The sequence below is a fragment of the Carlito syrichta genome, unplaced genomic scaffold (genome assembly GCF_000164805.1).
Source record: "Carlito syrichta isolate Samal-C Ts95f unplaced genomic scaffold, Tarsius_syrichta-2.0.1 Scaffold303772, whole genome shotgun sequence".
NCBI classification, from domain to species: Eukaryota; Metazoa; Chordata; class Mammalia; order Primates; family Tarsiidae; genus Carlito; species Carlito syrichta.
This window is the reverse complement of record NW_007247868.1, coordinates 41,295-65,769: the sequence shown is the minus strand read 5'-3', so window position 1 is coordinate 65,769 and position 24,475 is coordinate 41,295. Positions and strand designations below refer to the sequence as shown.

At 33.3% G+C, this 24,475-nt stretch overlaps 1 protein-coding gene across 3 annotated transcripts in view; it reads right to left on the bottom strand.

Moving 5' to 3' along the window:
• Positions 1-24,475, bottom strand: part of UNC13C (unc-13 homolog C) — a 390,922-nt gene that overhangs the window by 326,267 nt on the left and 40,180 nt on the right. For all 3 annotated transcript variants that reach the window (XM_008059183.2, XM_021712948.1, XM_021712950.1), the window contains 3 exons: positions 6,947-7,116; positions 3,778-3,893; positions 1,461-1,624 (listed from right to left, as the gene is read on the bottom strand). In XM_008059183.2, the coding sequence (XP_008057374.1) occupies positions 1,461-1,624; positions 3,778-3,893; positions 6,947-7,116 (450 nt within the window). The remainder of the gene's footprint in view (positions 1-1,460; positions 1,625-3,777; positions 3,894-6,946; positions 7,117-24,475) is intronic.

Sequence of the window (24,475 nt, the reverse complement as noted above, 5' to 3'; positions counted from 1 at the left end):
AAAAAAAAAAAAAAAAAAAAAGAAAGTAATGAGCTCCTTGTTACTGGATGTGGAGAAACAGAGAAATGATGAGCATAAGTAGGGATCCAAAAACAGGGTGAATAGATTTGGAAAGGAGGTTCAACTGCGTGATCTCTAAGATTTTTTTTTTCATCCCTAAGAATTGGTATATTTTCATTACTTAGCATCCTGACATTCCATAAACTGTTCTAAAACATTCATTCTTATGTTATGATGTTCTAGAATTATAACTGAGCTATAATTTTGAAGGGGAACACTAATTTTGATCCAATCTATATCCATCAGGATGGTTGAAATTGACTGATTATCTGGGCCAGCATGTATTCAGTTCACATAAAAACATGATAGTGTTGGCTGGGTGTGGTGGCTCAGCCTGTAATCCCAGCACTTTAGGAGGCCAAAGCTAGAGGATTGCTTGAGCCCAGGGTTTCAAGACCATCCTGGGCAACTTGGTGAGACCTTGTCTCTACAATAAATCACAAAAATTATCTGGGTGTGGTGGTGTGAGTTTGTAGTTCCAACTATTTGGAAGGCTGAGGTGGCAGGACCGCCTAAAGCCAGCAGCTCAAGACTGCAGTGGCCATGAGTGAGCCACTGCACCCCAGCCTGGGAGTCAAGAGTGAGACTCCAACTCAAAAAAAAAAAAAAAAAAAAAGAGAGAGAGAGAGAGAAAATATGACATTGTTGTTAATGTGAAAGAAAAACCCTCTAACATATGTATATACATAGTTTACATATTATACATAGTATAGATCCGAATCAAATGCACTTACAAATTATGAGGAAGTAATGCCCCAATCTACTTTTTTACTGAAACTCCTCTATATAAGCCAATTCTGCAGTATCACATTGACTGTAGTATTTGGTCTCTATGAGTACTAAATACAACTTTGTTTTACTGAATTATCAGCACTGATATAAATATGAGAAAGAAAGATGTAATCTAATATTTGGGGCAAGACACCTTAATAGTTTCGGATGTGTCTCTGACACTAGCAAGCTTTGTAACCTTGGACAAACCAGGGTTTTAGCTTCCTCAGAGAGCAAATAATGCATTGAGTTTCAAACTTTAGAGCATACGAGAATCACCTGGAAGGCTTGTTAAACTACAGATCGCTGGGTTCCACCCTCAGGATTTCTGATTCAGTTGATCTGGGGTGGGTGGGTAATTTGCATTTCTAAGTTGCCAGGTGCTGCTGATACAGCTAGTTGGAAGACTAGAAGAACAGAACAAGGGTTGGGAGGATGACAGTAATGAATTACCTATTCATTAATACTTTACAGCTGTAACAGAGGTAGTAGTCAGCACAAACATCCACAATGAAATGTAATCATCTTTTTAATCAGTTTCATATGAATTAGAAATGAAATGAATGCCCTTTTTTCTTTAGATTTCAACAAATATTTTTGACCATGAAAATGAGTTCTATAGTACTTACGTCATAGCTTGATAAATGGATTCAATCCCATAACGCATGGCAAATTCATCAACTATTTCTTGAGACGCATCATCAAAGAAAACCTTCCAGGCTTCATCCCCCTTGACTTCTGGGATTTTTACTCCACCATTAGATTTCACTTCAGTCAAGTAATGGAACAGATTCTAAAAGCAAGTGGTTTTCAATTGTTCAGTGATTCCTCAGAATAGGCCAGAAATATTTAACTATAATTTTCAATAAAATGCACTTGCATTGTCATCACTTCTAATGTTTCATTAGCATCTACAAGTAATGGAAATACCTTAGATTTTTATTCTAACTCACTTTATCTTTTATGAAAAATCTGCTTTTACTTCTGCCTGGGTCTATACATAATCAGTGATTCAAATGTTTTGCAGATACCAAGCCATTTTCAGAAGGGAATAAAAGTTTCCACATTAAACATTTGTACATGGCTAGGTGCAGTATCTCAAGCCTGTAATCCCAGCACTTTGGGAGGCCAAGATGAGAGGATTGCCTGAGCCCGCAGGCTCAAGACCAGCCTGGGCAACATGGTGAGACCTCGTCTCTACAATAAATCAAAAAATTAGCCAGGCATGTTAGCGCATGCCAGTAGTTCCGGCTACTTGGAAGGCTGAGGTGGAAGTATCATTGGAGCCCAGTAGGTTGGCACTGGGGAGGCCGTAAGTGTGCCACTACACTCCAGCCTGGGAGACGGAGTGAAACTCCACCTCAAAAAAAAAAAAAAATTCATACATGGTAGAATATTTTGTATCCATGGGTTCAGAGTAATGTACAGTTCCTTGTAATGTGATTTTGGCTATGTTAATACAGAATTTAGTTATGTAAATGGTGCTAAAGAACTTTGGCTGCAAAATTGTAAGTCAGCAGAATAAATGAAAGTTGAAAATGAATGTTTGAAAATTTTGTAATTATAACTAAATGACTATTCTCATTTCTTTTTTGCTTCAACAAGTTTAAAAACTGCTACATGGATACAGCCTAGGTAGACTGAAGGAAATTTTCTGAAGTTTCAGTTCTTTCTGGTTCTTGAATCAGTAGAAATGACTCTAAAAGGTGAAGCACCGTGCTGCTCCTCTGATCACAAATCTTCTTCGCCCACACTTTAAGGTTAGAGTCCTCCATTTTGCCAGTTCAAGTGTTTTTAAAAATTGGTCTGATAACTTGACCAACCTTTTTTGAAAGAGCACTATCACTGACCAAATTTTGGTCACAAAATTTAACCTAGTTCCTATGCTTAATTGGTGTTTAGATGATGTAAACACTGTTCCTCATTTCTTTTTTAGTAAAATAGGATGCAAATATTTACATGGATAAATTTTCATACATGTATTTAGGAAAAAATAACATACCAAAAAGCAAGGCTGTCTTTCAGGTGGTCTTTTATTTTAGGAAGCTACCTTCTCTTTTCGCTTTTGAACATAGGAAAAGGTACATTCTTCAGCTTCGCCTCATGTTTTTTGACAGGTAAGATGAGAATAATTTGCTCCAGAGAAAGTCTCCAGTGACACCTCTAACTAACCTCCCAGCTGCAAAGCATCTAATAGAAATCCAGGACTATTTATCTTCATGTGTCTACACGAAAGCACAAAAGGGAACTGGTGAGTCTGCCCTTGGATTCATGTTGGGTGATCTCTCCCTCTCTCCCAGTCAACTAGGCCCTGCCTTATGGGTGAAGAAACACATTTTGATTATCTCACGCTCATACATGTTTGTGGAAAAAGTGGTTAAAATGGAGGAGGGTTGAATACATATGAAACCCTTTGCTGTACTCAGAAAAAGGAAGAAAAAAATGACTGTGTATCAAAAGCCATTGAAATAGCATCAGCATTTTTATGCTTCTAGACATAAAAAAGGGTCCTAATTAAATCTTCAATAAAATTTGAACTCTAACTCAGAGTTCTCAAAACCAATTATATCTTAGATCGTCTCCTGAGTTACCAAAGTATTATATCTTTAATGTTTCCAAAATATTTGTCATGACTCATTTCACCATTGAACACTTTTAACTCTCTTCTTCCTCTTTGAAAGAATGGTAATTTTTTTCTACTCATGCACTGTCATTTTATACCTGCTTCATGGGCTTGTTGTAAACTCTCATTAAAGAAAGGACAAGCTCGTCTGGAGCAATGCATAGAATTTATGATACTCTAGCATACCACCTGCTGTAGAATTGAGCCAGAACTCCAGAATCAAAGCACAAACCTAATTGAGTTTTTAATCCAAATATTCTAATAATCCATAATCAAGACCATTTTATTTTCTAGGTTTTATTAATAAAACTCAATGTATTTACCTCATGTAAACACGTATATTGTATATGATATGGAGCAACTTTCTCCTCTCCTTTTATTTCCACATTGATTTTCAGTCGAATGGCCCCAGATACAGCTGACTTATCTGTCCGTTTCTCTGATAAAGCAAAAAAGTAATTGGTCAGTCATTTTCAACAATATCATATTTCTTATACAAGTTTTCAAAAGCTTTTAAAAAAAAGGCTTAAGTGTCTAAAAGCCACTTTTCTAGGTCAGATTTGATAAGCAATCATAATGATTCCCTAAGATACAATTTAAAATATGTTCCTATTGTGTCATTGTGATCGTCAAACTGTCTTGTAGATACTCTAAATAGAAAAACTTAACCAGAAAACTCTGCCATTCTAAAATAAATTTCTGTGTACTTTGTTAGTGTATACAATGAAATTAATTATTTGGCAATTAAGCAAGAAAACTGAAGTATAAAACTAAACAGGAAAGTATTTTATTTAAAAGCTACCATTGCTCAAGTTTTTTCTCTTTCTTTCTGTGCTTGAGAAGATGAGTCAAAGTTCTGGTCAACAAAAAATATTTGCCAAATAGTTTTTATTGTCAGTGACTCATAAAGACCTTCAGTCTACAACCTGTGTTTACTTATAAATTGGATTAACTGTTTATCTGAATGGAATCAATGTACAGTCAGTTTAGTCAAATAGTGTGTGTGCTTGTTCACTGATAGTAGCTTTCAGGGAAATTCCAAAAATGTGAATGTATTGGGGAGCCTAAGTTTGAAAACCGTTTCACAGGTAAACTATAAAGAGGCAAGCTGACCCATTTTACAATGAAACACAGGATTTGTGTAAAGTGACACAAAGTCAGTGCTAGAAGACATTTTAATTGGCCCTCTTTCTAAACGTAACTATATTTTTAGCCATATAAGCTATAGTTAAATCATGGAGGCTGCTTTCCTCTTGTGGAATGCCTGCTAACCTCTCATTTTTACTATTTAATAGTCATTGTGTTGCAAGATTCTTCTCTAGGAAGGATCATAAGAGTTTTTCCTACTGGCTGAGAGACAGTTAATTCTCAATAAACATTGAAGTTCTCCGCTGGGGCCAAGAGACATGCAGGTCCTGGGATCTTTTTATTACACACCTTTTTCTAGATAGAGCTCCAGGAGAGCTTTATTGGTTCTGTGATTTAACTATCATCATTTCAAAGGATCTATGAGAAGCAACCTCTGCTTGGACACCTAGGGCTTTTGGCCAAGTCTTTCTTTGTGTGGTGGAATGAATTCTAAGTGATGAGGAAGGAGGACAGTTGTACAAAGAATGAAAATAGAATGTTTGTGTAGACTGAACCTATTTAGCGACTTTATACAAAGCTAAAGAAAAAAAAGCTGTTTTTTTCCACTTTCCCTCTTTTTCTCTCTGACTCTCAAAGATTTAACATCAACAAAGAGGACTCAAAAGTACTGAGTGGCTGGGCTCAGTGGCTCAGCCTATAGTCCCGCACCTTTGGGAGGCTAAGGTGAGTGGATTGCCTGAGCCTGCGGGTTCGAGACCCACCTGGGCAGGGGAGACCTCATCTCTACAATAAATCAAAAAAAAAAAAAAAAATCAGCCAGGCGTGGTAGCGCATGCCTGTAATTCCTGCTACTCGGAAGGCTGAGGCGGAAGGATCGCTGGAGCCCAGCAGGTCGAGGCTGCAGTGGCTGGGAGCGGCCACTGCATTCCAGTCTGGGCAACAGAGTGAGACTCCAACTCAAAAAAAAAAAAAAAAAAAGTACTGAGTGAACTGGCAAAACTGTGTTGCATATTTTCATTTCATAGACTGAAGGACAGTTTAGGTGTGAGAGCTACTGGATAGCTAATTTTACTAACAGCACATTCAAGTTCTTTGGCAAACTGAATATACCCATATATGTTTTGTTAAAAGAACAAATTTGAGAAATCCCTGCCTCAACCCAAAGCCATGTTAGCTTATTACAGATAAAAGTTTCTGCATAGGTAAACCTCATTAATAAACACACAATTTGTGAATGATGCACAAAGTTAATGAATGACCTGAGTTTATCCTCAGCTAATATTTCTGTTTTCAAAATGAAATCATTTAATAATTTAAAAGAGATATGGAAGGATTCTCATCATAGCTGAGGTAAACATCCAACCTCAATAATGTAGAAATAATAATTTTCTTTAAGGAAAATTTTTAAAAGTATTTTTTGATAATGAGTTCTTCATCTAGCTTGAATCACTTGTGTCCAGATAAGTTAAATATGCCTTTCTTTAAATTATTGTAGAGTTTCATTAATTCTGTAAGAACTTCTTTATTTACTTTGTCAACTATTATATTACTTGAAATATGTAGCTTTTACAGAAAGTCAAAAGCACTTTTTAACATGTTAAAATATGTTGGTATCCTAAATGGTAACTGTGGGACTGTGTCAACCTTTCTTTGATTCATGACCAGCCAGCCCTCAAAAGTTTAATTAAAACATTTCAGAGGGAATGATTAAGAAATCTTTAGATCATGTCCTTTACAGAGACTGAAATGACCCATATCTTTTTATTAATATTAAATCAGTACTGTAGATTCAAGGCTATTAATCAATTCCAGTAGAAGTCAAATTAAAGCTTGTCTTTATTTAATTGCAGTTTCCATAATAAAACTTTCATTTAAAAAATCATGTCAATTAAACATATTTTCAATATCTTCATCATCAGAGTCAGCATAAATCCGCATATTTACTTGGATTTGCCAACTAAGCCTCATTTTATGTCATAATTTTAAAGAATTGCAAAATACATGATTCCTTTAATGCCAAAATGTCATTAATGGACAAGAAAAAATAAGTCAAATAGCATTATGCCACTGACTGTTTGTTTTCCATACATACGGCAAAGGTTTTTGAAGTTGTATTTTATGAATTAAAAATTAAGAATGAAATAACGTTTTTCTTCCAAAAACTATCCAATTGATTCTTAGAAAGGGTTTTTTCTTTTCATCTCAAATTTACCAAAATCTTTTAAGAATACTGAATTTAAATAAATTATAGCCTTTACTTACCAATTAAACTAATCATCTAAAATTCAACAGAATGCTCTAGCAAGGCATTGTTTATTTTTACTTATATGGTAATATATTACATGCCACAAATATTCTGAAATTTTATTTAATTTGTTTTCAAGTAGACACAAAGATAATCACCTAAGTTGTACCAAACATCCATTTCTCCACTCAGGGTCCTCACTTCTACAATTGTTTGTCCCAGAAAATCATCTGACTCCTTTTTGAAATGTTGCTTGACTCTGGATTTAATATCATCATCTTCATCCCAAACTCTGACTTTGATTCGATCTGTGGAGTTATGACACTCACTGAAAATAAATGTGGATAAGTTAATAACTGCTCTAAATGGCATCGATATTAGCAACTTATTTTAAGTCTATCTAATCCAGAAAAGCAAAGTACATTACATAATAAATGAGATTTCCCACTAAACCAAATTTTATTCATAGGATGTTGCAGGCGCACAGTGCAGATATACTGAAGAAAAGTTTGATTCATTAAATCTTATTAATAAGGGAAAATCCAATCTCATTGCATCCTACTTCCTGTAACTGAATGAGACGTAATCAAAGATGGGTCAGAAATCTTTGCTTGGAATATTTTACTTATGGCATACTTCCTACTTGCAATGTTTATCTTGAACAATCTATTCACACTCAGAAAATTTTTCACCATAAATAAAAAGCTAGCTTTATTGTAATGGGTATTGAGAAAATAGACTTCACAGACTATAAATGATAATGTAGTTATATGAAAGTACTTGGTAAACTAAAAATTCTAGTAAGCACATACGATATTGTCAAATACAGTAGAATTAGACTAAAATCTTTCTGATTTAAAGAATAAACTGCACATTCTAGTTCAATCTTAATTTCCAGGCTTCTTCCATCCCTTTGTTGATTCAACTCACTTGCTATTGCCCACACATAGGTATTATGGTTTTTCCTGACACTCTGACTTTTGTATACACTCTTCCCTATGCTTTCTAACTGCTAAATAACCATTCTTCAAGAATCAGCTAGCCATTTGCTCTATATCGTTTTTCCTACAGCTTGTTGAGTCAGTTAGTCATGGTCAGCCCTGAGCTCCCTATTGACTCTGTACATGCACTCCTTCTAGCACAGGGGTCCTTATTTCAGGGTTCATAGATGATTCGGAGCACTCCTGAACTTGGGTTACCAAAAGCCAATGTCATGTTGTTTTTTTTTTTCCATTTTGACTGTAGGCAATAAACCGTAGCAGTATTTTGTCATCAATAAAGTCACAGATATTTACATATAACATTATAAGTGTTATAAAACTTGAAATATTTATGCCTACTATTATTGTTCTAAAACTATATTTTAATATAATTGCTTTCCTTTTTAATTGTAAGAATTTTATTTTATATAACAGAAAAGAAAGATATTTTGAAAAGGGACCTATAGTCTTCACCAGACAAATAGGGTTTATGGTACAAAAATTATTTAATAACTAATCATATTAATCAATGAGGAAAATAATACATGAGAATAAGATTTAAGTCTGACATGCCTATGTACAAATTGTAGTGCTACTATTTCTACTTAATGGAGGGAGTTTCAACACAGACAACTTTAGCAATTTTGGGGACATTTTTGACTTTTTCAAACATCGAGGGATTCTACTGGTAAACAGTGGACTAGGCCAGAGATTTAGACATTTTACCATGTAGAGGAGGACTGCATGATTGAAAATGGACTATCAGGCATCAATAAAGATGTTAGACTCATTGGTAATTATCTCAGTTCAGAACCTCTTTTACATAAAAACACCACATCTTCTGCATGTTTTTTAAGACACTGAAATTTCCTGGAAACCAACTAGTGTGTCAATTGCTAATCAAAGAAGATATTTTGTTGTTGTTGTTGTTGTTGAGAACTTTACCAATGGTTGTTTTCCACTCTGAGACATTTCATCCCCAATGTCAAAACTACTCAAAGTATATGAAACAAAGTATTTGCACTGGTCTGCATTTCAAATAGAGACATTCATGCTAATTCTACCAACAGTGACATTCATGCTAATTCTAATTTAGTAGAAAATCTATGTCTACTAAACTATATATTCCATGGTAGTTGTATCCAAGCCCCTACAAAATAAAATATGCATTAGAAAACTTTTATTTCTCCTTTATATTACAGTTGTAATATTATGTTTATTTTCCAAATTATATTTATAAGTAGGTTAAATTATTTATTATTTTGTTTCTGTATTTAAAAAGTCATTACAAGTTATTTTATATTAAAAAATTTCATTCTTTTTGATAGGGTTGAGAACTATGAACTAGTTCTGCCTGACCTAATTTCTATAAATCTCAGTTCCTTTATATATAAAATGTGGGTAATAATACCTATCTTAAAAAGTTTATGGGAAATAGTAGGAAATATCTTAAGAGAAGTTAGCACAGTGCCAGTGTCTGACTTATATTGCTTATTATATTCCATAAGTTCTTTTTGAAGTTTGAACCTAAGTTTAGTAATGTATCTATTCTTTACAGTTTCTGGCATGTACCCTTCAATAAACAGTCACTAAAAAATCTGCAAAGCTTCACCAAAGAAAAATCCCTTTTTTTCTATTTGAAGAAAAAATAATTTGTCATGTTTAGAAATATCATATGCATCAAAAATATCTAATTTTGAGAGTTATTTTATTAACAAAGTGTGGTGTAAATTGTGAGGAGGGAGGAAAAATTAATCTATGATATTGTGTCTACAACAGCTAACGAAGCCCACTATCAACCAAGGAGAACAATCAGAATGATGACAGCACAGCTGTCTCCCATTTGTTCAGAATTCCAATGTTAACTATATAAACACACTGAAATTATTGTAGCAAGAATGTTTGGATGATAAAATCATTGGTAATTTGCCCAGAATTTGTATTAAAAATGGCTTAGATGTTAATTTCTTTGCTATCAAAAAGAAAAAGTCCAGGTTGAAACAAAAACTCAACTACTAGATTATTTGCTTTATTCTTATCTTAGAAAATGAAAGAAATTTTAGGGCAGCAAAAAAGAAAGTTATTATTACACTCAAAACATTACAAAAGCAGAAAGATATCCCTTTGTGCTACATTTTGATAATTAAATCTTCAGAGTTCATGTTAGCCCTGGGAGGCAGAGATCTAATATATTTTTTTTACCAGCAAAGAGCAGGTACAATAAATATCAAACTCAAGATAATAAAGATTTACAAACTGTTCTAGAATTTATTCCTTAACAAAATAAAATATACTATCTAATTCTGAATAAAAAATTTTTGAGACTCTAGTTTTTGTTATAAAAGGTAAGTTTTTTAAAACTGGTTAAATATATCCACAAATAGTAATTAATATAAAATAGCAATAACATATATTTATAAATAAACATACATATATATTATGTATCTTTCTACATAATTCATAAGTATATATGTACACATACACATAAGTGTGTATACATATATATTATGTAGCAAGAGCAGGGGGAGACTTTAGCTTTCCAAGTTTCTGTTTAATGTAAAAATAAAACACGTGATATTAATGCATGAAGGACAAATATAAATAGCCAGTGATGCTGTTCCTATAAATATACTTGCAATTTTGTGCAAGAGCATTCTCATTGATTCTGTTTATTTTTTAATTAAATGAACTTCTAATTTTAGAATAATTTTAGACTTACAGAAAAGTTACAGTTATAGCACAGCAAATTCCTGTATGCCCTGAATCAGAATTATTTATTATTAACATCTCACAGTACTAGTATTTATCACAATTAACATTGATTCCACTTTTTTCCCCAATATAAAGACAGGCCAGCTCCTACATTCTTTCTTTTCCAAAGAGCTATTTTTGAGAAATATTAAAAAATAAAGTTTGTCATTTATGTTTCAGGTTTAAACTGTCAGAAGTTTGTATGTTTATTTCCACAGAGTAAACACAGCAGTGGGGCTGCTTGTTCAAATACTGGAAATAAAATGTGGGTTTTGTAGTAGGTATAGAATGAGAACTTTAACATGCTGTGGTTAATTATCACATATGGCCCTCCAGCCTCTCTGAGCATTCTGCTTCCACTTTGACTATATCGCATCCCATGTTCCTCGTCTTCTCAAGACTGAAGCTAGATAACCCATATTCCTAGGCTCCTTTGTAGCTATGTTCAAGACATTTTTCCTGCAAACAAGTTGTGAACTCAGAATTAAGCCAAGTGATGCAGTGGCCATTTATTTTCTGGGAAACTGGTATTTCAGCAACGATGGATGCTACAGTACTTTGATATTGGGTTTCTGGTATTTAGTCCTTAAGGGCAAAAATATTGATTGAGGTTTTCTGCAAGGAAACCTCACCATACAATTTGACATTGTTCCTGCACAGTAGCTTCAGAGGCTGACATTTTGACCTCTCCAACAATTCTTCAGGGACCTATTAGTCTATGAAATAATCTTTCTCTACAGAGTAACCAAAATGGATTATATTGTTTGAAACTAAGAATACTGACTAATGTAATAATTTTTAAAGCACTAAGGAAGCTACAAGTAGCAGAACCCTAAAAATTTAGAACTGATTCTGGGAGGAGATAGTGAGACCGACACTGAAGAGTTAATCACCTCAGACTGGAAAGCCAAAGTTACTGGATATGAAATAGCAAAACACCTGGCCAAACTGTTGCTTGCTATACTTATAAATCCTGACCATATGCCAACCAAGATTTTTAACAAAAATTATTAGTGGGAATAGTAGGAATGAAATTTCAGAATGTTAGCATATGCTTACCAAATCTTGCCACTTTTAAAAATATACTACAATAGAGATGCTTTCAAACTAGAGCTAGACAGTCTGTAAGCAGACACTAGGGAACACAGTCATGCCGAAAGAGGTTCACTCGCCAGTGTCCTGCAGTGTAAAGTGACTGAGAATATCATAATTTGGAACCCTGCAGGGTTGAGAAAAGCCAGCTGCTTCTGAGTCCAAAGATGTACCTGTACAAGCAGAAGTTTCTATGTGCAATTTCAAAAAGAGTTAAAATTGTTGCCGTGGGGCTTTTCTAGCACCATTCTGTAAGAGGTCTCTGAGTGACAATGAGGGGGAGCGTAGTGGCAAAAACCAGATAAAAAGTTTTGCATTCTCACCCTGGCATAATATTATTCTGGATCTGAGACTGCAATGATTAGGTTAAGGGAGAAAAACTGATCAGAACAGAAGAGCAAAGAGCTGAGAGTTAAAATTTCCAGGCTTATGTGGTTACTTGCTCATAAAATTATCTTAAAGCGTATCTCCTGAAAGCCTGGTAAATTTTTCAGGCAATAGTATTGCCAAATGTGCCTCAGGTCTGGCTGGTTACAGCTGTACTTAAAGTAATTCCTGGGTCCCTGAACTCATAGGAATTAAATTAAAAAAGAAAAGGCTCCAAGTAAGAGTAGCTCCCCAACTAGAAAGACTGCATGTCAGGATATCTTGGGCTAGTACCAAATTATGGGAATTATAGATAACTTAATGCCTTTTAATTATTTTTAGAGTCCTTTAAAAAAGTTATTTTCAGCTGGGTTCGGTGGCTCAGCCTGTAATCTCAGTACTTTGGGAGGCCTAGGCGAGTGGAATGCCTGAGCCTATGGTTTGAGACCAGGCCGGGCAACTTGGCGAGACCTAGTCGCTACAATAAATCAAAAATTAGCCGGGCATGGTAGTGTTGCCTGTAGTTCTAACTACTTGAAAGGCTGAGGTGGAAGGATCACTGGAACCCAGCAGGTCGACGCTGGGGTGACTGTGAGCATGTCGCTGCACTCCAACCTGGGCGACAGAGTAAGACTCCAACTAAAAATAAAAAAATTATTTTCACTTTTTTACAGTACCCACCTAGAGTGTAGGCACTGACAAAATGAGCAAAGAAGGTCTACCCAGATGTAGACACAAAGAACTGAAGGAAAATTGATTAAATAAATTCATCCAAATAAAAAACACACACACACACACACACACACACACACACACACACACACACACACACGAAATTCATCCAGAAAGAAGTAGCAGGGCATATATTGGCTAATCAATTACTACTTGCATTGTGAGAATTAGGAAGTCCTGCATATTCCTGTCCAGCAGGACTCTATATTTGCTATTTACCAAGAACATGTATTTCCCATTTTCCCTTATACTAAATGGGACATTTTAAATTGCTGTTATCCTGTCTTCTGTATCTCCACAAAAATACCTTGGAATTGTTGAAGGAAGATAAGGAAGATATGCTATGTTTAATTTATGCTTCAGGACCTACCAAGAACCAGACTAGGAACTGATGAAGAAATTATCCAAAGACCCTGAACTTAAAGCTAAATGTAGTAACTAGATATAAGTTTTAGATTACCTCCCTTAAATAGGAGATGATAAATTTACTTCATTTAAAGTAAATAAGGGGTAGAAAGTTATACATAAATATTGGGAAGTCGAAGAAGTAGATGGTGGCTCCTCTGTTCTAATCAATTTCTCTCCCTTCACCTATGGCTCTCTTTTTGTGGTTGTTTTGAATGATTGGCACTAGTGAAAAAAATGAAATGAGATGCAAAGGAAATTTATTGTGGTAACAGAAGTTATGGTTATGAGTCTTGTTTCTTTTATTTTCCTTGTTGAGATAAATTCTTTAGCAAAAATCTGGGCCTTCCAGAGTCATAGCTTTCTAGTTTGCAGAATGATGATAACAACAATTATTATGTCACAACTTCATAAATTAGTTGTGAAGTATAATACATATGATAGGATTGAGATACCCAGTAAATGACTACACAAATGCCAGTGCCTATAATTATGATGGCACTTGCAGTGATTTGGCTTTTGTTTTAGATTTTTCTTTCTAGCCATTAATATTTCTCCAGCAAGTTTACTTATAAATCAACCTTTCACACCAGTCTTCAGCCCCTTCCTTTTCCTAGTTTTACACAATTCCCCAACATCCCCTGTAAATAGAGATGGACATTTGACAAAGTTCTACCAATGAGATATGAGCAATAGTCTTCTGTTGCTGCCTCATCTGTTTTTTCCTTTTACTGTCCTGGAACATGGATGTAGAACAGCCTTCACTAAATATATTAAAATAAGAAGATAGAATAACTTTGTTCTTGGATGGAGTAATTGACTTACTATATTAGCTCCCAAATGTCTATACCTGAAATTCTTGTTGAATAAAATAAATGAATTAAGCAATAGTTGTGGTTTAATGTGAAACGGAATACAATTCTAATTAAATCAAATAAAAGAATAAGACATCTAGTAAGTTCATTTTGTTTGATTATATCTGAAATGATTATAATAAGTTTCATTTACAAACTGTTGTTTTGTATACTTGCTGTGTTCCATGGCATTCCGTAAGTATTTAAAATATATTTCACAAACTTTGACTTTTATGAAAATATAAAGGTTTGCATTTAAGATGGGAAGTACTAGGCTCTTATAGTAAACAGAATTTGACAGCAAAAGAAATATGTTTTTGTACAAAAGAAAAAATCTATCGCACATAATAGAGAGAGACTGCATAGTCTCATTAAATCTTACTCTACTAGACCATTTCCAATTTGATTAATTTTCTAGCCAAGATACCTGGTTTAGTTTACCAGTTTGTGACTTTGACTTTTCTTATCAACAGAAATTAAGATATTTTACTGTACAAACTCTTGGTAAATAGAATAAGTACTACTAGAGTCACATGATTTGTTTTGTGGTTTTCCTTTAATTAAAAGCAATTCCCTTCTCAATGAGTGACTCATATTTCTAATTTTAAATTTTTTATTGTTAAAGAGAATACCAGTTTTGTTTCTATGGAAATACGGTATTTTAGTCCATCTCAAATGAAAGAAAAACATTTTTCCTTTCTGAACTCAAGATTATTGTATGTGTGTTTGTATTTGTTTTGAATTTTGTTTTTAATTCACAGGTACCATATCTCTATAGAGCCAATCACTATTGTGCCAATTTTCTTTTAGCAGTCATTCAAATGCCTAATTTCTTTATACTTATTTATCCCAATTTTGCTTCTGCAAATGGTCTAACCATAAATATTTTTAGATTTAGAATTTCCTAGATATGGCCCAAATACACATTTTCTATGAGTACAGAAAAAAATTTATTCTTACCCAAGTTACCAGAGTTTAACCTATTCTGAGATGGATTGCTTTACCTCATGGATTTCATAAAGTCAATAAAACCCAATTACATGATTACAACTAAAAAAAAAAGTTCCTGCTCCATTAATCATCTTTTGATGTAACATCATTACTAAAGTAGTACATTAGCAGAGTTGTTTAGAAATGAAAACTGAACTTATAGTTGACTAGATCTAATGAAACCAAAATATATCTCACAATGCAATATCAAGAATAAAAGGCAATAGTGATGCCACCATTAAATATCATTTCAGAATATTAAAATTTTTCTAGCTATATGTTTTAATTGTATCAACCAATATTTTGTAAGATTTTAAATAGTACAACACCAGGATTTGATAAAATATACACACTGTTAAGAGAAATACTAAATATACATGAATAGGCCTGGTGTAGTGGAACATGCCTGTAATCCTAGCACTTTGGAAAGCCAAGGCAGGAGGATTGATTGAGGCCAGGAGTTTGAGACCAGCCTGAATGACATAGGGAGAATATGTCTCTACAAAATATTAAAAAATTAGCCGGGTGTGGTTGCATGCCCCTGTAGTCCCAGTTACTCAGGAGGTATGAGGCAGGGAAAACACCTGAGTCTGAGGCTGCAGTGAGCTGTGATCTCACCAGTGCATTCCAGCCTAGGCAACACAATGAGACCCTGTTCTTAAAATAAATAAACATACATGAATAAGTAAACATATAAATATACATCCATTGAAATAAGCTGTAAGGGTATATAAAAATATATGTGATAGAATTTGTGAACATTTTAATTTTATTCTTTATATATTTTCTGTTAAAATGAAAAAATGTATTTTAAAATATTCTAGTATTTGTGAATAACTTCATTTCAACTCAGGCTGGAAGGCAGGACGGCGATTGAGAAAATCATTAGCCAGAAACCTCCTGCAAAAGCCATCCTGAGGCAAAGCAGCCGCAGCAGCCCTTCAAACAGTAATTAAATTCTCTAGTTACAGCTTAATTCCTTAAACTCTGACCCACCAAATGGAAATACTATGAGACATTCAACTTTTGCATTTCCTCTTAGTGATTTATTATGAATTATGTAACCCACTTTCATTGCAATATTGGTGTCTCACTTGTTATTGAATCAAGATTCCTAACCCTATTATCCTTAAATTCTATTATAGTAGATGGAAAAACTCGAAGCTCAAAATCCAGTGACAATGCAGAGAAACTTTTCCCACCTGTATTTAACAGGAACAATGCAATTATTAAAGTAAAAAAAAAAAAATTCCTCACATTTTATTTTTGTTTAAGTTCTCTCAAGGCTTTTCTTTGCATCATTAGAGCATTGTAAATCTATTTTAGAAGTCAACAACACAGAGGACAGCAAAAATAAGAACAAGAAACAAATTATGTTATTAGTATGACTTTTGAAAAAGTAAAGGAGAAGAGTTGGTGTGTTACTGTGCTAGCATAAGGGTTGAATAAAGGAAGTACTTGTGCTTTAACAGAGCATAGAATTAAAGGGCCATGTATGATCCTATAAGCTACATCCATTTCCCTGAACTACCTTGCAGCCTCTACAATTAGATTATAAATATTTCCATCTTGCATTATATTTTTGTATCTAATACTTTCTCCACAGATAATAATGTGGAAGAATAAGCTTGTTTTCTAAAATTATGAAACAATATTAAAATAGTAAAAATCAGTAATTATTAATTAGTGCTAATAAAATAATAAAGCAAAAAAACTTGCTTAAGGTAAAATATCTCAGTGTCCATTTTGCTGTGAGGAGTGACCACTGAAGAGAGATCAGAGAACAGGAGGATCAAATTATTCTCTTAGGAAAACAGGAGAAATGGGGTGTGTGTGTGTGTGTGTGTGTGTGTGTGTGTGTGTGTGTGTGTGCGCGCACTCACTTATAGTGAAGGTGATTTCTATTCACCATTTTTTTGGTTAACCATTTAGTTTCACAGCTCAGTGCATGTTTTTCTTAGTAAGGAGGTCTTTTCCCTACTCCTCTATCTGGTGAACAGTTATATGTCTTTCAAAACCCAGATAAAGTGTCATCTCTGTCAAAGTTCCCTGGGAGCTCTTTTCTTTCTTCCTTTTTTTTTTTTTCTGATGTTCATTTTCCAAACCCTGGAACCTATAACCAAGTAAATATTCAAAACTGTTTACTGAATAACAAGATAAATGTCACAGGTAGAATCTTCCTTTTTGTTCCTCATTAAGCATTACAAATATGCATGCTCCAACTAGTGGCATAATTACTGTAGTTAGAATTGGACTATTTGTTTGAAGCTAGAAACAAGGTCCACTTTGGACATATGCTTGACATTTATTTAACATTATAATAAAGGAATTATTTCCCCAAATATGATCTTTCTTTAAGTGTTGATATATGTTCTTTTCTTAGACTTCCTTGTCCGTAGAATAAAGAGCTGTAGAATAATGATCTCTAAAATTCCTAGCTGTAATGAGGAGCAAAAGATAATATAACTGTAAAGGGCCAGGAGCAGTATATGTTGTTGTTGTTTTTGTGGTTGCCTGATTCTAGCTCTACTATCCCAAGTTCTGTCACGCATAGTGTGAGTTACACACTTTTGCATTTTACTTTCAAGGTCAATATGTATTAGACACAATGGAATAATAGATGTAGGCTAGAAAAAAACCTGTTCTGTCTGGTTCAAATTCCATTTTGAGTCACTCACTACCAACATCATCTTGGCCAAGTTGTTCAATTACACTGAGCTCCATGCCCAATCTATAAAATTAAAATATTGATAATTAACTTTTAAAAAGATTAAAGAAAAAAATGCATATGTAAACACTTAGAACTATGCTAAGCACTTAGTAAGTTTTTAATTACAGCTAACTAATTGTAGCTAATTATATCATTCAAATGTATTTATATATATTCTGTCATTACCAGTAAAGGACAAGTTAACACAGCTGTACAATACAGGGAAAATCTTAATTGTCCTAATTGTGAAAATCCAGGAAATTGATTAAATAATTGATGTATACTGACTCAATAAAATCTTATTCAATTATCAAAAATAATGTTTTAGCAATATATTTTTACAATGTGGAGATTTTTACAATAGATCATTCAGACAAAAAGGTCTTACAATGTAGGGATTAAAATAATGCTTCTAATTTTTAAGTTGTATGTCCTTTTATGTATATCTGTATATATGTTTGTATATATGTATATATGCTTATATATAGATATATATACACCCATATGGTAAGGTATATGTATAATTATACATAGATACACATTGGACTGAAAATGCATATGTATGTATATATATGTGTGTGTGTGCATGTATATATGATTTTATTGAGTGTTTTTCAGAAAGATGGAACACTTTTACCAATTTCCTTCTGTAGTGAGCACACTTCTTATTGTGATCTCTGTATCCAGTGCATGACTTGACTCATTGAATGTTATTGTCAATATTTTAATAGAAAGTTATTGTTTAATACTAGTAGTTATTTTTTAAAAGTTTGATACATTGTTTTCTGTTTGTTTTTTTTTTTTTGAGTTGGAGTCTCACTCTGTTGCCCAGGCTGGAGTGTCAACTTGCTGGGCTCTGGTGATCCTTCTACCTCAGCCTTTCCAGTAGCCAGAACTACAGGCGTGTCTACCACGCCTGGCTAATTTACATATTTATTGTAGAGACGAGGTTTCACCAAGTTGCCAGGGCTGGTCTCGAACTAGTGGGCTCAGGCAATCCACTCGCCTCAGCCACCCAAAGTGCTGGGATTACAGGCTAAGCCATTAAACCCAGCCGATACATTGTTTTCAAAGTAGATAAGTATATCTACTTTGAATTATTCCAAATATAGACCCATATTGTACATACCATTTGGCACTTTGATTTAACACATCAGGTAGCTCCTGACATACCATTCTTTTTAATAATTGTATAGTCATCTATTATGCCTATGTTATAGTGTATTTAATTCATTTCTTATATAGAGTAGATGGACATTTATGTGGTTTCCATGTGTTTACTGTTACAAACATCGCTACACAGAACACCTTGCATGTATATTTTTATGAACTTGCGAAGATATTTTAGTCAAAATATTAAAAGTAGAGTTGCTAGGTTAAAGATATGTATATTGTGTGCACATCTGTATATACATATACGTTACTAAAATATCCTCCAGAAACGTGTATGCTTGCCCTTCTATCTGCTTCTCTATATCTCATTACCACTGAGTGTTATTACTTTTTAATTTTTGCTAATTACATAATTGAAAACCTACCTTTTCATATTATATTGACTTTTAGGGCGCACATCTATCAGACATTAAATGAAACACATACACAAACATTTACACAATACTTTTCTCTTTCACATATCAGTATACCTGAAAAAATAATAATAACCCTTTGAAAACATCAACCTCCCCCATCTAAGAGACTTGTGAATATTTCTTGCTAGGGAAAAAGGATTAAATGAAAGAAATAGCCAGAATTTATCTCTGACAAGCAAACAGGATCAGTTAGCACTCATTTCTATAACCACCTAACTTTGTTTCTCTTCAGTTCTTCCCCTCACCTCCATGGCTAGAAAAGAAGAGCTACCATTCTTTTAAGAACTTTGAAACAATGATGGAAATGTCAGTAACAAGTGTAGTTATATCAGTTTCCTGACCAGACTTTAAACATCTAATTTGAATGAAGAGAGACAATCATAAAGGTAAATACTAACTAATATCCTTTTCTTCCCAAATATCAGCAATACAAGAGCACAGTACAAGCTTATTAAAACTTCCATACTAATCACCAAGGAATTGCTAAAGAAAAGGAATGTTAAGAAATCTCACATTCCAATTAACTTTTCCACTTAAGTCTAAGCTTTAAACAATTATCTGGAATGGAATAAATGTGCTTAAGAATTCATAAATAGTAACACTGGTTATACTTCAGTCCTCTCTGGACTTTTTTGCTAGATGTTATGAAAAATGCAAAAAGATGGAATTTAAAAAAATACCAAGTCACTGCACAAAAACCACAAAACACTTAACGTCTGTGCTGTTTTGGCATTGGTACTCATCTACAATAGTCACCCTTTATCATTAATATGCAAACTTAAATGTCATAAAAACGAAAGTTGAATATATATAATTACAAACAGCTAAAAAAATTTACTAAGTACCTATCTGAATGTACTTAACACTTCCAAAAGTTTGTGTAATAAAAATAAAACAAGCCAATCTGATCAAATATAAACATAGCTTACATTTTTGAAAAAAGTACAAAAAATATTGTGCTCTAACTGTTAAAAAGGTATGACTGATGTTTCAGATAGAAATCATTTAAATGAAAACTATTACTTTAGGTTGAACCACATAAAATTACTATTTTTGTAGGTCAAATGGGTCAAATATCAATAGTTTCGTATGGCTGGCATGATCTAGTAATAACCAGCCTATATGATGAAGTCTTGTCTGTGTTCTAATTGACAATCCAGTTTGTACTTGGCAAGTTCAAGAAAGTCTACTAGGTTAAGGGGGAAAAAAGCTAGTACATTCACAAAATGTAGTCTGATTATTAATGAAGATATTGAAGAGATTAATGGTGGGGAAGACAAGTAAAGAACAATACCAAATAGCTAACAATGAAGTTGAAGGAGCCCTGGAGATCTTTAAGACTTTCTAAATTTGATTCATTTGAGAGTGACATTGATCCTAGAAGGGATCACTTAGACACTGTGGTGAAATGCTTTTCCAGAAACTCAGCCACTCCTCAGGGGACTTCCCGGTACCTCTCCCACCAGATGGGGGATTAATTTTGTCTACTCAAGAAAATCTAAAGCTTTTAAGCTCAAATGAGAATATTATCCTGACATCTTATCCTAAAGTAGGGGCAATAAGAAACTTCTGGCTGTTAAGGGGTTTCTGGGGGTTCCAGAAATGTAAGATATACTCATGAGAGTCAGTTAATAAACAAAAAGCAAACCTAAACCACAGGCTACTGCCTGTCCTTAAAGAGTTCTATCTATAGAATAGCCTCAAATCTCTGATATCTCCTGGAAGCCAGTTCATAAATCTATCAGCAACCTAATTTTCCCCAAATGTATCATTTTTCTTACAACATTACTTCCATATTACTAAACAGTTAAGGTTCAAACCATTTAGTTTCATTTAAATCCTTGTGAATGAATATACAAGTGGAAAATCAAACTGGATTAGTTGTTCCCATTCCTCCTTGCACAAAGCAGAGTATAAGTCAATACTTTATTAAAATGAAATATTTAATAAAGCATTCCTAAAACTATTTTAAATGTGACCCTTGTACTAGCAATGTTAAAAAGATAAAGTTAGTGTTGTCTTTGTAATGAAAATTTCCCCACACATCTACTTCATTACCTGTCAATAGTAGAATTTTATAAAGTAATAAAACGATGATGTCAGAGAGGGCCTTAGAAATCATCTTGAGATGGAAAGACATGCCAGCTGATTCCCCAGAGTTCGTAGCAGTTTTCCACCCTGTGCTCTTTTAATCTTATACTTAACTTTGTGAGGACAGAGTGAAAAGGATAATGTGGGGCCAATCACCAGAAAAGCTCAAGAGGTTGTTTCCTACTGCTTATTTTGGTGCTTTAACTGAGTCAAAGTAAGTTTTGTCCCCTTTATTGTCCCTCAAAGTCCAATTCTAGTCAAAAACAGCTTCAAAATTTATTGGTTAGAGACATAACTGAAAGAAAATAATGAACATATCATGAAGACTAAAGGCATTGCTAAGATTTCATCAGGCAGGGAAACATTCTGGAGATGCTAATAAAAATGTCAATGTCTGAGTTCACTAAACTAACGTTCTGGTAGTGTACAAAAAAGGGAAAAAATGTTTTTGGAAATATTGAGGAAAAAGTGCCACTGAAAACAGAAGCAAGAAATAAGGGTGATGCAATAATGGGAGTACATGAAAAAAATTAAAAGTAAAAGTTTATGGAAGATACTTTTGTTGGTAAGGAATCAACTTTAGAAATTATAATTTAAAATAATCATTAAGTAGATTTTTAGGCTTACATTATTTTAGGATGTCCCCATTCTCAAGGAGCTCAAAACTTAGGTGAGAAAATAACACTAACATCATAACTAACAAAAGACATACCTAATAAAAGACATGTAAATTGTTAGGAACCATACCAAAAATGGTCTAGAATGCAAGACTAACATGAAAAAAATGCTAAATGAAAGTAGATGTGTGTAAGTTAGCACATTATCTAAATTTGGGGTAATGATCTTTTTATACAAAAATCAATGTGTAAGGTATTGAAACTTCACATTATTATGCACCAATTAGCTCCTCAAGGCACCTCTAGTGAGACCAAGTACTTAGAGAAAGAAGGCTGAGACTGGGGTTCTATAGGTCGACCACCTATAATTTTGGAAAAGTTTGAGATTAATTTTTCTCAGCTATAAATGTGAGGATCCAAATGTGTAAGACACTCTATTTCTTCTAAGATGTTAGGTGTGTAGAAGAACATCATAAACCATTAAGTACCAGACACAAAATATGGTTGTGATGGGAATCGTGGACAACATTATTGTTGGGGTCCATTATCATCATCTTCATCATCGTCATCATCATCCTAGAAGCAGACATTTTATACCATCTTGAATTTTATACCATTAGAAAAATATTGACTCTGCTAATATAGTGAGTGAAATTAATTATACTGTCAGAGGTTTCTATTCCAACAGTTTATTGAGGTATAACTGGCATACAATTAAATGCATATATTTGAAATGTACCAATTTGTTAGGTCTTAGCATATGTATTCACCCGAAGAACTATGACCATAATCAATATAGTTAACATATCTATCTCCTCTAAAAGTTCCTTCGGGTTGCTTTGTAATCAGTTCCTCTCATCCTTTTTCTTCCTCACCCCCTCCACGTAACCAATGATCTGATTTCTTACATTATATGTGAGTTTGCATCTTTTATAACTTTACATAAATGGAATTATACTGTAATACTCTTTCTGTTTGGATTCTGTCACTCAGCATAATTATTTTGAGATTTATCCATGATTTTATAGATATCAATAGTTCATTGCTTTTCACTACTGAATAGTATTCCAGTATGAATATATCACAACTTGTATATCTCTTCACTTAATGATGAATTTTTGGAGTTGTTTTCAGTTTTTAGCTATTACAAAAAATTATTTATGAATATTTGTATACAAGCCTTTATATGGACACAAGCTTTCATTTCAGGAAACTAATGAACTATTATTCCAAGTGATTTACTTACCAGTTTATATTCTCTCAACAGTAGAGTTCTAACTCCTCTACTTTCTAGCCAACATTTAGCAATAATAGTGCAAAAGTCCTGAACGGACAATAGGAAGTAGACTGTTGAACTTTGTTATACTATAAGTGAAGTAGTACAATGTTACAGGTAGGTTGACTGTCATAATTTAAAGATATATACTGTAAACTCTGAAACAAACACTAAAACAACAAATAATAAGATATAAATAACCCAACAAAGTATATCAAATGCAATTATAAAAAATACTCATTGGTCCCCAAGAAAGCAAAAAAGAAAAAAATAAATAAAATAAAGGGCAAAGAACACAGTATTTTACAAAGTATGAAGTGGTTTTCAAGTGGTTTTTATTTGTATTTCCCTAATGATGAATGACACTGAGCATATTTTCATGTGTTTATTTGCTCTTGATACAAATGTTCTGTGTGCACTTGAAAATAATGTGTATTCTGCTTTTATTGCGTGAAGGTTCTAAGAAGCACACCTACAAGTAATATATATATTTATGTATTTATATTTAAAGTATATTTCTTATGAGTATGATATGCTTGGGTCTTGCCTTTTTATTTAATAAGACAATCTCTGCATTTTAGTTGGGACAATTAGATGTTTTATATTTAATGTAGTCATTGGCATATTTAGCTTTATTATCTTGCGATCTGTTTTCTATTTTCCCCATCTGTTTCTTTTCCATTTTTACTGGATTTATCGAATATTTTTGATATTGAATTTTGTTGAATTTGTTGACTTGTTAGTCATAACATTTTGTTTTTCCATTTTAGTGGTTGTTTTAGAGGCTATAGTACACATCTGTAAATTTTCAGTCAACTTACAAATAATATGATATCCCTTAATATACAGTATAAGAAGTTTACAATAAATATACTCCCAGTTCGGTCCTCTAGACCTTTATTGCAATCATTACCACACATTTAAATTATTACTTAGGATATAACTTATAAATAGATGGTTATTATTTTTGCTTGAACATTTAGTGATTTTTAAACAAATCTAAATAATAACATAATGGTCTATTATATTTGCCAATGAAGCTACAATTTTCAGTGTTAATTTTTTTATTCATTTATATTGATCCATATTTTCAACTAGTATCACTTTTCTTATGCCTGAATGACTTTAGCATTTCTTTTAGTGCAGGAATCTTTTCAGTTTTTTTATGTCTTAAAAAACCCTAATTAAAAAAATGAAAACTATTTTGCTGCTTTTGTATTTGAATATTTTCTCT